Source organism: Aspergillus puulaauensis, chromosome 4, assembly GCF_016861865.1.
Source record: "Aspergillus puulaauensis MK2 DNA, chromosome 4, nearly complete sequence".
In the NCBI taxonomy this organism is placed as follows: Eukaryota; Fungi; Ascomycota; class Eurotiomycetes; order Eurotiales; family Aspergillaceae; genus Aspergillus; species Aspergillus puulaauensis.
In genome coordinates this window covers 510,862-524,720 of record NC_054860.1, presented here as the reverse complement: position 1 = coordinate 524,720, position 13,859 = coordinate 510,862, and the positions used below count along the sequence as shown (strand labels likewise).

At 51.7% G+C, this 13,859-nt stretch overlaps 5 protein-coding genes and 1 non-coding gene across 6 annotated transcripts; 1 reads left to right on the top strand and 5 right to left on the bottom strand.

The window, feature by feature from the left end:
• Window positions 1-80: 80 nt before the first annotated feature.
• Window positions 81-3,122, bottom strand: APUU_40227S (beta-glucosidase; the record flags this gene model as incomplete). The annotated part of the gene is made up of 7 exons (XM_041703276.1): window positions 81-314; window positions 366-1,224; window positions 1,281-2,472; window positions 2,523-2,575; window positions 2,625-2,669; window positions 2,723-2,865; window positions 2,925-3,122. 7 exons carry the CDS (start codon window positions 3,120-3,122, stop codon window positions 81-83), a joined length of 2,724 nt encoding a protein of 907 aa, XP_041555977.1.
• Window positions 3,123-4,678: 1,556 nt separating this feature from the next.
• Window positions 4,679-5,949, top strand: APUU_40226A (arsenic resistance protein; the record flags this gene model as incomplete). The annotated part of the gene is made up of 4 exons (XM_041703275.1): window positions 4,679-4,901; window positions 4,952-5,094; window positions 5,152-5,238; window positions 5,293-5,949. The coding sequence occupies 4 exons, from the start codon at window positions 4,679-4,681 to the stop codon at window positions 5,947-5,949; spliced, it is 1,110 nt and encodes a 369-aa protein (XP_041555976.1).
• Window positions 5,950-6,038: 89 nt separating this feature from the next.
• APUU_40225S (bZIP transcription factor) lies at window positions 6,039-6,891 on the bottom strand (the record flags this gene model as incomplete). Its single annotated transcript, XM_041703273.1, has 2 exons — window positions 6,039-6,797; window positions 6,868-6,891. The coding sequence occupies 2 exons, from the start codon at window positions 6,889-6,891 to the stop codon at window positions 6,039-6,041; spliced, it is 783 nt and encodes a 260-aa protein (XP_041555975.1).
• A 672-nt stretch (window positions 6,892-7,563) lies between these two features.
• APUU_40224S (uncharacterized protein) lies at window positions 7,564-9,442 on the bottom strand (the record flags this gene model as incomplete). Its single annotated transcript, XM_041703272.1, has 2 exons — window positions 7,564-9,330; window positions 9,395-9,442. The coding sequence occupies 2 exons, from the start codon at window positions 9,440-9,442 to the stop codon at window positions 7,564-7,566; spliced, it is 1,815 nt and encodes a 604-aa protein (XP_041555974.1).
• A 631-nt stretch (window positions 9,443-10,073) lies between these two features.
• APUU_40223S (SGNH/GDSL hydrolase family protein) lies at window positions 10,074-10,920 on the bottom strand (the record flags this gene model as incomplete). Its single annotated transcript, XM_041703271.1, has 2 exons — window positions 10,074-10,807; window positions 10,872-10,920. The coding sequence occupies 2 exons, from the start codon at window positions 10,918-10,920 to the stop codon at window positions 10,074-10,076; spliced, it is 783 nt and encodes a 260-aa protein (XP_041555973.1).
• A 2,765-nt stretch (window positions 10,921-13,685) lies between these two features.
• APUU_t40001S lies at window positions 13,686-13,827 on the bottom strand. The gene has a single exon. It is a non-coding gene; the product is annotated as a tRNA-Tyr (tRNA).
• Window positions 13,828-13,859: the final 32 nt, after the last annotated feature.

Sequence of the window (13,859 nt, the reverse complement as noted above, 5' to 3'; positions counted from 1 at the left end):
CAGTGACACCCAAATTTTTCAAAACATCAACCTGCCATCCATGTACAAAACTGCCTTCGTAACCAATTATTTCGTTTCGCTTACTGAACCTTAGGTAGGGATGCGCTAAGGGTGAGCTTGCGAGACGAGCTTCCAACAAACACCCGCTTAGGGTACGGTGTGATGACCCAGTTGTCCTTCCCGGAGTCCCAGTTGGACAGGTCGCGGCGTGTCAACGTAGTTGTGAACACGCGCTCCTCGCCGGGCCGAATTTCAAGTTTGTCGAAGCCGCGCAGGACAACCTTTGGCTCGTTGGGTCCACCAAGGGAGACATACTAATGAGGGGTTAGTTGCTGGTTAAATACGACGAATCTTAGACTACTTACCAGTTGAGGAACCTCCTTGCCGGGTACGGACCCTGTGTTTTTGATTGTGGCCGAGACCCGGAAGAGGTCATCCCAGAGCCGTGGGTTTCCACCAGGAGCTCCGCCGGATGGAAGAAGCGTTTGTGGGGAGCCGTCCCGAGCACCCTCTGGGATGTACTCAGCGTGATCCCATCCGTAGTTGGGGTCTGCTGAGGACGCCTTGAGATCGGTAGAGTTGATGTAGGGGTAAATGAACTGTCTGATCCGCTTGATGCTGTCGGGGAAGACGTAGTCCGCAGCCGTACCGATCTTGCCGAATGTGGGTGCGGCCTTGGTCTGGCCGGTTGTGGGGGTGTAGTTAAGAGCATTCAGCTTTTGAATGGTCAGGTTGGAGTAACTGAATGTGGTGTAACTCAGACCGTGACCAAATTCGTAAATCGGGGTCTGGTTGGTCTTGTCGAAGTGGCGGTAGTCGATGAAAACGCCTTCGGTGTGGTCGGTTTGCGGAGCGCCGTTGCCGTTGTTGGCCTCAGTCAGTAGGGGCGGACCATACGCCTCCCGAGTCTTGCCCCATGTGAATGGAGTCTTTCCACTGGGGTTGACGCGACCGTAGAGCACATCAGCAAGGGAGTTTCCAGATTCCTGGCCCGGAAGACCGGCCCAGAGGATGGCGGTGATGTTGGGGTGTTCGTAGAACTTGTCCACCAGAACGGGACCGACGGAGTGAATGACGACAATGGTGTTGTTGCAGTTGTTTGCAGCTGCATCGATCACATTCTCGCCATTTCCCCACAAAGTGAGGTTCTTGCGGTCGCCCTCATTTCCATCCACGCTGATGAATCCTTCTCCGGCATCGGCGTTGACAAACACAAGAGACACGCTAGAAGCGCAGGTTAGTAACCAGGGTATTGCACACACACAAACGGCGAAACTTACGTAGACTCAGCAGCAGTCTTTTCAATCTTGTCGATAGCCCAGTTATTGGTCACCGCGAACACATTGCCGCGGCCATTGATCACTTCCTGCTGGATCGCCTGCTCGGGAGTAATTAGGTACGGGAAGTTTGCAGTCCCACTACCCCAGCCCATGGCAAGCGTCCCTTGGTTGCATCCACGATCATCGCAGCCGTTAGCACCGTCAGGGTTCGAGCCCGCATCTTCACCAAGGAGAGCTACATTGCGCTCCTTGCCGGTCAGCGGTAGTGAGCCATGGTTTTTCAGGAGCACGACACCCTCTGCTGCCACGCGACGGATGATATCAGCGTGATCACGCTGGACGTTAACGAATTCGTTGATAGTTTCGTATGAGCCTGCCGAGACAGCAAAGTGCTCAAACCCCTTCTCGTCTCTCGTCCAGGAACTGAAGTTCGGGGGCTGGTAGAGCCGATCACGGCCAACCTTGTAGTAGGCAGTCAGGACGCGAACAGCCATGTCGTCAACACGCCACTGGGGAATGGTGCCATTGAGAACACCGATCGTAAGGTTGGGCCCAAAGTACGAGTAGCCGTCGTTGAAGGCAATGTCTCCGGGCATTGTCATGTCCATTCCAGCCAGAGCGGCGCCGACACCGCTGTGCGTCGCAGACCAGTCACTCATAACGAACCCCTGGTATCCCAATTCAGCCTTCAGCACCTTGTTGATAAGGTGGCTGTTTTGGCAGCCGTAGCTGTTGTTGGCCTGTTGGTAGGAGCACATGACAGCACCCACGCCAGCACGCACGGCATCGGCGAAGGGCCAAGCATAGAGTTCGTGTAGGGTCTTATCATCCAGGTTCTCACTCAAAGTCTCGGTGATGTTGTAGCCATAGCCAATAGCCTCGGCGACCTGTCGGAAATGCTCTTCCTCGTTGACGAGGTAGTGCTTCGCGGTTGCGACCACACCGGCATCCTGGATACCTTTGATGGTATCCGCGAATAATACACCAGAGAGAACAGGGTCAGGAGAGAAACCTTCCCAGTTACGACCACCGTCGGGGTGCCTGCCGAGAGGCCCGGCTGCCGGGCCCAGTTGCACGTCGATACCCTTGTCGCTAAATTCTTGCCCCATTGCCTCCCCACGGAGGTAGGCGAGTTGCCGATCCCATGTCGCGGCAACGTTGACGCCTGCAGGGAACGCCGAATTTGAGTCCGCTGTATGCTGTCAGCAAGGGGCAAAGTTCAAGTGTGTAATCGCGACATACAGAAACGGATGCCCAGAGGGCTGTCTTGTAAACAGATTGACCCTAGCCCGAGTCTAGTACGCAGTCAGCATTGCTCAAGTGATGCGCCGACAGAATTAATACCTAGGAACGCTTCCTGTTTGTCCAACGCACTTGTCCAGCTGCCATCTGCAAATACTTAGCGACCTAGTCTTTTCTTCCGAATACCAGTATAGTCATACCCTGTACCAGTTGTAATGTTGACTTTCTCCGCCAATGTCATCTGAGAGACAATCTCAACGGCGCGATTGTACGATTCGGCCCATTCACCTTGGCCATTGGCCCAAGGAGACGGATAGTACGGCGGGGAGAAAGCGAGGTCATCCTAGTTAGCAAGACAGTTAGCTTCAGCAACCCCAATTTCATTCGGATATGGATGAGTACCTGAGCACTAGCTACAGAAGCAGCTGTCAAAGCAGCTGCCTCCAACCAACTGAGCTTCATACTTGCGGTGAGCTGACCAAATGGCTCAAAGGTACCCAGAAGTGATTGAGAGAAAGCTGGGAGCTGGGAGGGAATAAAAGGCACGGGTAGGAAGGAGGCAAGGAGATTATAAGTGTGAATTCCAGCCCACGCCAACATGACAGAACGCGAAGAGGCAGTGGAGAACAATGATGTCTTGTTTATAAACTTGTTGCGGAACTCGTTGCGGGGGTCTTCACTGGGGCTCGGACGGCGTGGTGATCGGCATCAGATCCGGCCAACCATCCGCCGGCAGTCAGACAGGGGCGTATTCCTGAAAGTAAGCTGAGAGTGAGTGGCACAGTGACCGAAGCGCAGTCATTCTGCTCACAGAGTCACAAGAGGCCGCGTCAAGGCTGGGAGGAAGGAGAAGCAGAAAGGAGAGCAGGGAGCACGACTACTTTGTCTTGGCAGGTCACGCCCCGCACAACATTGAAATCTGGAACCCCAGGGGGCGTAATATTGGCAGACAACACGGCGGATTATCGGTAATTTTGGTAATTTGTGACACCCCTTTGCATTGGCAGTCCTGAGATTCCATACAAATCCCAAACTCAGTCAGCTTCCAGGAATAAACCAACATTGTCTCTCTGCTCATCCTCGCAGAATAGTTAATACTCTGTACATTTGTCAATGCCACGAAGTGAAGCGTGAAGCCATCCTTCGCTTCCGGGATAACTCCGGCCTTTTGAATACGATGTTACAGTAGCACCAGCCCCCGCATCTGGCTGTCAACAACTCACCATCGCCTTGTCACTACAACAACTCTTCAGCCTCTCCGCATCACTGGCCTCCGGTACTCTCCCACCTGCCAATTCTAGGTAGCCGCCTTTTTGACCTTCGACCATCGCAATCTCCGAATCGTAAAGCATGCACGCCTTACGTCCGCGCAAGGGCCAAGGCCCAGTTCATACTTCCAGGGGGTAAACTGGACATTTCGTACCTTGAATGCCGATACCCGGTCCACTGTACTCATAACGGAGTACATCCAACGGGTACAACTCCGTGTCCAGTCTCCGTGCCGGTGTGCAGTGCAAATTGAGCAACTCGGGAGGCCCACAGCGCGTTCACTCCACCGATCTCCTCCCCGTGGAGCATCCGCGATTCGCGAAGAATGCTCCATTTTTTGAACCACCGCACTTTGTATATTATATTTGGCCGATAATTTACCGGCGGCGACCATGAGAATTCCCCACCGGTATTGCGGCATGATATTTGAGTACTTTCCCCATTTCTGATTCATCAGGATCTCTCTCTGCTGAGCGTGAACAGCAGGTTGAATGATCTAGGCATCTACGTCATTCAACAAGGTACTCGGAGCAAGATCCGTTGCCGACTGCCTCGCAATTTTGTTTGTCGCTGAACGGGAAGACGACTTCGGTACTTCAAAAGGACCGGGGAGAATGTACCCCATAACTTAGCACAGTCATTCATCAGCCAGCACTTGAGTTCTTCTCGATGCCTCAGGCTATCATCTGACCTCAGGGCTTGGCATATATCACGTGTATGAAGGATGTCACTCGCGAGCTATGATTGGCTGGCTGGGTCCATCACTGCAGGGCTTTTTCTGGTGTAGATGATTGTTAACCATGCATACGTAGTCTATAGTTGTTATTCCTCTCTGAAGTATTTGATTGTATTTATTCACGACGAGCTGGTATGCGCTGCTCCTCAATATGAGTCAAGAAAAACACTCCAGTGATCCAGAGGCAGCTGTCTGTCCACCGGAGAACGAAGATGGCCCAGTATCAGCTTTCCAGCAACTAGGAATTCTCGACCGTTTCCTCGCAGTCTGGATCTTCCTCGCCATGGCTATTGGAATAATCCTAGGGAACTTCGTCCCGAATACTAAAGAAGCGCTGGAGAAGGGAAAGTTCGTCGGCGTTTCAGTGCCCATTGGTGAGTCTTCCAACTCACTTCATAGAAGAGTCATGTCTTAACGAGAAAAGCAATCGGATTGCTGGTCATGATGTATCCCATTCTCTGTAAAGTCCGCTACGAAACGCTGCACCGGTCGTTCCGCGAGAAGAGCCTTTGGATTCAGGTTGGTTTCAGTATTGTTGTCAACTGGATCGTTGCTCCTTTGTTCATGGTACCATTCTCACAATCCCGTCCTCTGGAAAATAAATCCTAACATACGAACGTATAGCTTGGCCTGGCGTGGGCTTTTCTTCCAGACGAGAGAGGTCTTAGGGAAGGCTTGATTTTGGTCGGAATCGCACGATGCATTGCAATGGTAAGCCACAGCCACCCTGCCATCCTTTGTGGTAATCAAGCTGACAAAAAAAAGGTCCTAATCTGGACCGGCCTGGCAGGTGGCGACGGCGACTACTGCGCGATCCTCGTCGCAATTAACTCCATCCTCCAAATGGTTCTATTCGCACCACTCGCCATCTTCTTCATCCGCGTCATCGGTGGCTCGGACTCGGGCGTCACTATCGACTATTCCCTGGCAGCGAAGAGCGTCGGTGTCTTCCTCGGTATACCATTGGGAGCAGCTATTGTCACTCGTTTCGCACTGCGGTTCCTGACAAGCGAAGAGTGGTACAATAAGCGTTTCCTGAAATGGTTAAGTCCTTGGTCGCTCATCGGGCTGCTATTCACTATTCTGGTGCTTTTCGCGTCGCAAGGTGAGCAGGTCGTGCATCAGATTGTCTCTGTGGTCCGAGTTGCTGCCCCGCTGATCGTATATTTTTCTGTCATCTTCCTGGCAACCCTTGCGGTAACTCGCCGGTTTGGGTTTGGATATAGACTGTCTTGTACTCAGAGCTTTACAGCGGCGAGTAACAATTTCGAGCTGGCAATTGCGGTGGCGATCGCAGCGTTCGGCGTGGATAGTGACCAAGCGTTAGCTGCAACAGTTGGTCCACTAATTGAGGTCCCCGTGCTGCTGGGTTTGGTGTATGTGGTGAAATGGTTCGCCAAAAGACAGAAATGGGCGCCGTAAAGCGTTGCCTCTGTTTGGTTTCCGCAATAATAGGCTGCCCCGTCATTCTTGTTAATAAAAGTTGTCCATAGACTAGTTTTAGGCAGACATCACTGCCCACTAATTTCATCCAAAACTTGAAAAAGAATCTGGTTTTGCACTCGACATCCTTCTTCCGAGTTACTACGGAAGAAGCCCTCGCGTAGCTTTTGTTTGATTTCTGACACGTCCAACCCGCGAGAGTTGTACTGGTCCACCAGTTTCTCTGCAATGGTGCAGAATGTCGTGTTTATGACGCGCGCACTGATAGGGAGCGAGTCCATGTCCTCATTCGGTGCGCACGCACACAGGGACGGAATCTCCGCTGTCTGAGATGTCTCGGATTTTCCACGCTGCGATTGAGTCTCGGCATCCATACCCTTCTCCTGGCTCGAACCGGTCCCAGGACTCGGATACCCCGAAGGCGGTTCCCCTGCTTCCTCGCTGCTAGTACTCGAGCAAGGTCGCAGGCACTTGGCCTCCTCCTGCTGCTGCTCCGGCTGCTGGTGCTGCTGCCGTTTCTCAGGCTCAACCGGAACAGAAACACGCTGAACAGCCGGTATAGCAATCTTCCGATTCATCACCGAATCATCACCGGAGCCCAGATACGCCTCCAAAGCAGCAGCCGGAACACCCGAAGCGAGATGCAAACCCCGGAGTTTTCGGTTCTCCGCTTCAAGCGCCTGCACGGCAAGCCTGTGCGCGACGTCTCGGCGATCAAGCTCTTTCTGCAGACCCAGCACCTTCTGCTCGAGATCGCGCAGGTGGTCTTGCCTCCGCGCTCGGCTGTTGCGCTGGTTCTCCCGAACCCGGGCGAGTTTGGCGAGGCGCTGCAGTTGCTGTTAGAATGGATGCGACCCTAGGAATTTGGGGGAGGGCTGTTCGTGGGGTGCTATTTACCTTCTTCTCTACGCCAGATTCCATTTCTGGGAGGTTGCCGATGGATTGCCGCGATTTCTGTACTCTGGAGTGATGGAAAGAAATTCATCAAATGGGAGAACGGACCGCAAGAAAAAAAGTCACATGACTCACAACAGTGATACGAGAAGAGCTTGGGTTTTCGACGTTATTCGCAAAATCCAATGTTTTTCGTATTCGAAGTCTGTAATGTGGATGCAGTAGACGACATTGGTTTTTTATACTGACTTTAGGTATACGTTTTTGTGCTGGTTGTCCTTATGGGATCGCCGAAGTATATATTTTCTCTCCACAGCTGTCAGATCCCCACGCCGTTGGACCCTATTAAAATGATTACTCCACGTTTTAGTTAAAGTCCGGCTAGATTATATCTACTTGGATAAGACTTATACTGAACAGTATTCCTATTAACAAGGTCGCAATCTGATACTCTGACAACAAACCAAATCAACAACGCCATCCATATCCCGCATCCGATCCAAGCGCCCAAAGAATCAACAAGAACGAAAGCCTCAGGGCATTCCAAAGATATATCAAATCCACTAAATAATAAATACACGAGACAGCATGGAACGGAGCTGGACTGTGATATGGAATAAAATCAAAATAGAAAGTGAAGTTGTTTCAACCGTATGCTAACATCTCAACGCTCGTAAATGCAAATCATTATGGCCGTGCCTAGGACCGATGCTTGGGCTGAGACAGCATGTTCAGCCGGCTCATGCTGAGCATGCGGTTTCTAGGGCGTGCACTTGCCGGGGTTCCCTTGCGAGCGGATCCCGGACCGAGACGCGAGGGAGTGTGCGAACGAGACTTGAGTGGGCTGGAGGCAGGTAGCTTTGATGGCTCGGGCGTGCTCACTTTAACGCGTTTCAAACTCCGCTCTTGCGAATGGTCTCCATTCGGAGGCACGTTTTCGCGGTCAGCGTCGTCTTCAGCCGCCCGATGTCTCTTCTTGTGGCTGATACCGTGAGGCATTCCAGGAATCTCAGGCAGAGTCGCCTCCACAGGGGCATCAGAGGGGCGGACTGTGCGAATTGTAGCCGAGTTCTGAGCACTGCCGCGGTCGGGTGTCAATGTAGGGAGAGTGGGGTAGACGACATCGGACGTCGAAGGATATGTGATGGTGGTAGGGATTTTCGAAGGTGACGGGGAGATCACTTCTTCGGTTGGTCGAGGCTTGGTGCAAGGCGTGAATCCCACCCGTTTCTTAGGAGAAGGGGTTGCCGCTGTTGGCTCATGTGAGCTTTCGCGCGAGGGTCGAAGCAAAAGCTCAGGTGTGAAATCCGGGGCGGTCTGATGAGTTCCGGCAGCAATCTTACTCGGGTCCTTGGAGAACAGCGGCTGATGGCGGCGGAGAATAGACTTTAGGCTACTCAGTGTGGGAATGTTGCTCTTGAAGCGTGGGTTGAATTCGGTGCGCGGCGTGCTGGGAGCATCGGCGGGTTTGGAAAGAGGGGAGCGCGAGAGCGAAGGGATCATAGTAGTACGAGGCGGCTTCAAGCTGGTAGACGCGCGAGCCATTGAGGATCGCGTTGGTGTAAGCAGGGAGCTTCGAACGCTAGCCTTTGGGCGCGCGATCGCCGACTTCGGGTTGGTCTGGCGGTTCTGGGGCGTTGTCTCGGGCTTATCTTGCTTCACACGCTTTGCAGACGGTGTAGTGGGAGTAGACGCCTTCGGTGTGGTCCTCGCTGGAGAGCCTTTGCTCTCCGGTTCGTCCAAGCGGGCTTTGGAGTTGGTTCTCTTGAGGGATTTCTGAACGGGCTGGAAGCGCCCGGGCGTAGCACGGAATGCGGAGGCGTGGCCAGCGATGGAATCCATCCTTTTGAACTGGGCCATGTGGACATCCGAGAACCGGTTAGCCTTTCCCGTTGGTTTCGCAATTTTGCGCTCAACATTCTGGGAAGGTCCTGCTGTAATACTGGAGGGGTTCTCGCGAACCATGTTGGCTTTGTTTCGTGCTACGTCCTGGCGTACGCTCTCCATGAGCTTCTTGGCCGCATCGCTGAGCTGTGACTCTTGTGAAGAGAATTTGAAATCGAGAGCAGGCGTGCCATAAAAATTCGATTCGGGAGAGGTAGTGGTTTTGCTTGGTGTGTTCTGCGCGGGGTCCTTCACCACATTACCTTGGGCATCCTTCTTGACAGGGTTGAAGCCGAGGATCAAGCCGGAGTCGGCTTGTTTTGTGGTGCTTTGCTGTACTTTGCTAGGATGCATCTCGAAATGGGCTGGACGAGTGAGAGAAGTGGTTGGTGTTTTTGCTGGCGACTTTCGTTGGGAGTGCGAGGATTTGGGCGTGTGTGCCACTTTTGCTGTGGGGGTGGATTGGGTGTTTGGGCGAGGGTTGACAGTTGGTTCCTCGTGTTCGACCACGGTATCGAGATTTTTCTGGGATTTGTTGTCTTTGTTTACATTGTTTTGGTTGTCCGAATTCGAGGGAATATCCTGCGGCGAAAAGCGAGGGTCAGCAACTTGCAACTCACCAAGTAAGGGCGTCAAGCGAGCGTACCTCGGGCGACTGGACGCTCCTGAGGCGAGCAGACCGGCGGACCGGCATTGTGAAGGGGTTCAATTTGGTGTCTAGACGATCGATAGAATTGATAGATGCACCGGACGACGATGTTATCAGCACGAGCAAGACGTGGGGAGTGGTGGTGGATGATTGTGTGGATTGTGTGGTTGTCGAGATGAAACGATGGCAAAGACGGTGTAAATAAAACGCCTGAAGAGGCAGGCGGTGAGCTGACGTCATGGCGAGCGCGCTGTTTACATCATGCCTATTTCGGAATATGACTAATCTTAGTCACTGCCCTACATAAAGTTAGTTATGGACGCCTGGAAGATTCGATTCGACTCTACCAACTGCTATTAATCTCTGGGTTATTGTTGTACGGACTGTCCAGTTTAATGCGACATAATGCAACATAATATTATGCTGTGGCGTGCCACGCCAACAAGTAAGGCGTGGCCAATACATCGCTACATTGAGTGAAGGTTTTTTGATTGAGAATCAATACAGGGTTGAATACTGGCTAGCCACCAGCTTGCATGGCTTTATGCTGAGAAATATTTTATTCAGTTTTTAGTCTACTGTATGAAATTAGTGCATACATAGCAGGACTATATACAGATTATGTGGACTACAGCTACCTGACAATCACATTACTCTGTACTCTGTACTCTGTACTTCATCCATCCACGTCAGCCTCGTCGGTTTCCCCATTTCTCCATAGATCATCCATCGACCTGATGAAGCCCTTGTCAGCCGCGTTCTTCACAGCGCGCCACCAGATGCCTGCCAGCTTTTTGTACCCGGCGTCAGTAGGGTGAGTGGTGTCAGCCAGGTCATTAAACGTGAATGAGCCCCAGGTGTCGGCAAAGACAATCTTCCTACCAGCCATTTCCTGAACGATCGACCGGTATTGGTTGTTGAGGGTCCGGGTACAGTCGTTGCGGTTTTTGTTTGGCAACAAGCCCGACAGGACGATCGTCACGTCGCCGACATTGTCGAATATACCACGGACCATGGTTCTCATTCTGCTCTTGGCGTTGGCAAGTGCGTCTTCCTGGTTCTTGATGCAATCGTTTGTGCCGGCGTTGATCAAGACCAGATCGGGCTTCAGGTTATACTGGGCCTTGGCTTTGTCGAAGACCTGGCTAATAGTATAACCAGGCCAGCCTTCGACATCGTTATCCGTCATCGTGCCGGATTTCCGGGAGCCCACCATGTCGACATTCCAGCCTGCCGAGGTCATCGAGTCCCGTAGGGCTTTGCGGTATCCGTTTTTGTCTGTCGATTTCGTCCCATATGTAATGGAGGCCCCGAGGGGCATTACACGGAGCTTGGAGCTTTGTCTTTTATGCAAAGACAGGCCATCGGGGTCGTTGTCATTGTTCTGGCGAGGGAATGGGTAGGCCAGAACTACTTATGCGTAAGTATATCATGCTATATAGATGCAGGGGGGGGAATGTAAGTGGGTCCGTACCTTGCAGGACGAGTAGGGCAAAAGCACAAAGTCTCAGGTACAGCTGCATCGCTAATGTCGCCACCTGGCTGAATGGCTCTCCGATGGAACAGGTACTGCAGTGTAAACCGAGCGAAGCTGAGACCAAAAAGAAAAGCTGAATCTGTCGGGACTTCGACCCCCCTTTATGTATTTCCTTTATCCCCGTGCATGGCGCTTTTCTTTCAACTACAGCGAGAGGCTAGATCTGGGCACCCTGGCCCTTCTCTGCCAGTATGTAACCGGCTGTAGACGGAGCCAGCCTTGATCAAGAGCCCAGACCATCCTGATGGTCGGTTGCCTTTCCAATGCAACTGGCGTCAAAAGCATCGATTGGTGTGCGCGTGATGGGAAGAGGCACCGCTGAACGACCCTCCCTTTCTTGTTGGTCAACCGCGTCAAATGATTCAGGTGCCTGAGACAGTCCTTCACTTGAGAAGTGCCCAAGGGTATTCGAGACCCCCTGGCCACGGAGTGCCCATTTTTCCAATGTTACAGTAATCTTCCGCCAGCACCGAATTCAGTGGATCTTACCATGTAAAATAGTGTAAGCAAGTACATTCTCAGTTAATTATCGGGAATTCGGGATAACATAACAATATAATTTACTCCGTAGTGGACCAACCAATTATTCGGCATCTGATCTGCTTGATCTACGTGATCTACCACCATTAAAGATAATTGGCTCCAAAAGGGGCTAGGATATAGATATATCACATACACATCTTAATTTTTCAATAATAAACTCCCTTTTTAATCTAGTTAATCGTGAAAATCATTAAAATTCAGTAACTTTAGTAATTCCCAAGGCCTTGGCACCTATCGGAAAATTAGACATGTCCAGTGAGACCCGACATGTACAGTGCAACCGTGGATACTTTGCGGCGTCTCGACCACTGCAGCCCGGGCTGCAAGCTATGTTATTTCCTAGACAAGTTAGCAGTCAGTCAAAGGATCAAAAGCCTAATCACGCCCGCCACAAAATAAGAAGACACTATTAACCACTGTCTTGTATGCATGCACATATGGTATACTTCCTTGTGAGCCAAGAAAGCTTTAAGGGACCGAACGTGAATAGAATTACTAATATAATTGGCTGTGTAGCAAGGGATGTATCTTGGATTACATATTCACTAGAGGAGCTACGGAGTAACTAGTTAACGACCGCGAATAGGTCAGTCGCCTCTCTGTAGCTCATATCCCTTATCCAGTGACGGGGTCATGATGCTAGCTATGCGAGGCCCGGGTATATCGGGATAGACAGATAAGAATGCCCAGCTGGTACCAAGAGGTGGCCTGTAGGATTTAGTTCCCCCCTGTTTGCATATATGGGCATGCCCAGGCAATAGCTGGTGTCTCCCTTGTCCCGGTGATATTCTACCCTTCGCGTCTCTGGATCAAGGGATGTGATGCAAAGAATGGCGGGTGGATCAGACGACAGTACCTGAAGGACTGCCGGAGTGAAATAAATGGCCACATTCCACAGCCCTGGGTCAGCATCCGTTTAGGTCTAGCCGGAGCAGGCCATACTACCGTAATAACTGGAGTTGGTGGGGCACCTAACGATGCTGCGTACACTACTGAGCGACGCGTGGGCGCAACCAACATCGTTCTTCGTCCATCACGCGGAACAGAAGGAGATGTTGAAGGAGTGAAGGGGTGAAGCAGCGGTGAAAAGGGTGGTGCCGATTCTAGGGATGTGGCGCGCTCAGCCGCGCCACCGGCGTTACCAGCAAGAGAAGCATGACATACGGTTGCTGATGGTTATCGACGGGATTCCCTACTATAAGCCCTCCTAGATATGGTCTGGACCATACCATGCCCGCGGCGCAGCATCCAATTTCAACATGGTAGGTACCTATCGTCAGCGAGGTAGGGCAGCAGTGCAACGCCCAAGTCTGATATATACTACCGTAACAATAACCTGAGAGCATGGTGAGAATAAAGTTCGCGCTCAGGTGCGAGCTCGGGAATATGTCGGCAGTCTCATATATCGGGACGTACCGAGTATCGCCGAAGCAGCCATAAGCTTTGCTCTAGTTAGCTCGTATGCCCCGATGGGTCACGAGCCTCACGCTTGGGTTACATGGAGATCCGGGGTAGTTTTAGCCTTGGCGAATCCTGTCTTGTGGTCTAGTTTGTTAGACTGGGCATTTAGGAATAATTTACGTACTCACGTTGTAAATGTAGTTGCGTAACAGCCGACAGCTCCAGACCCGAATCTCTGACTGGGTCGGTTAAGTATTTGTACTTGACTGCGGTCATAGAGCCGCAAATACCAAGATCCTAGGTATCGGTACTTCGCACGATAATCGGCATGTTAGGGCCCGCCGGTTTCGAACCGAGAAGAGGCGGGATATGCTTGTTGGCCAAGCCAAGTCAAGTCATGGATAAAAGACACCGCAGAAAACCTTGTCATTTCCAACGCCGGAGGAGATATAATAGGCTCTAAAGAGACCCGGCACTGCAGGCGGAGGGTTTACACGTGGCTGCGAATATGGACCAGCTGACCTGGAATCGAGGATACTCGAGGGCGAACGAGTCATATTCAGTAGAACGACAGGGATACTCAAATCGAGGGTCCGAGTCAAGCGGGGAAGTAATAAGATGGGGCATATACTACGGAAACAGCGCACCTTTACGAGTCCGATGTATGAGATCTATAGAAGACTAATAAATAGGTGTGTTGGATCCAAACTGACCGTGTCAGCCTGCATCCTACCGGCCTTCGAATCGAGTTTTACCTTTTACATCATGTATGCTGTTTACTGTATATAAAGAAAAGAAAAAAAAAAGGGCCCGAACCGTGGTTCGAACACGGGGCCTCTCGCATTTTAGATTTGGTGAACCCACTAGGTGCGAATTAGTATTTGGAAATTGTGGTGGTATTGGTACGGTAGCCTTACAAGCGAGAATCATACCACTAGACCATCCGGGCTCATATGTGCTGGGTGGGGCCGCAAATTGGTC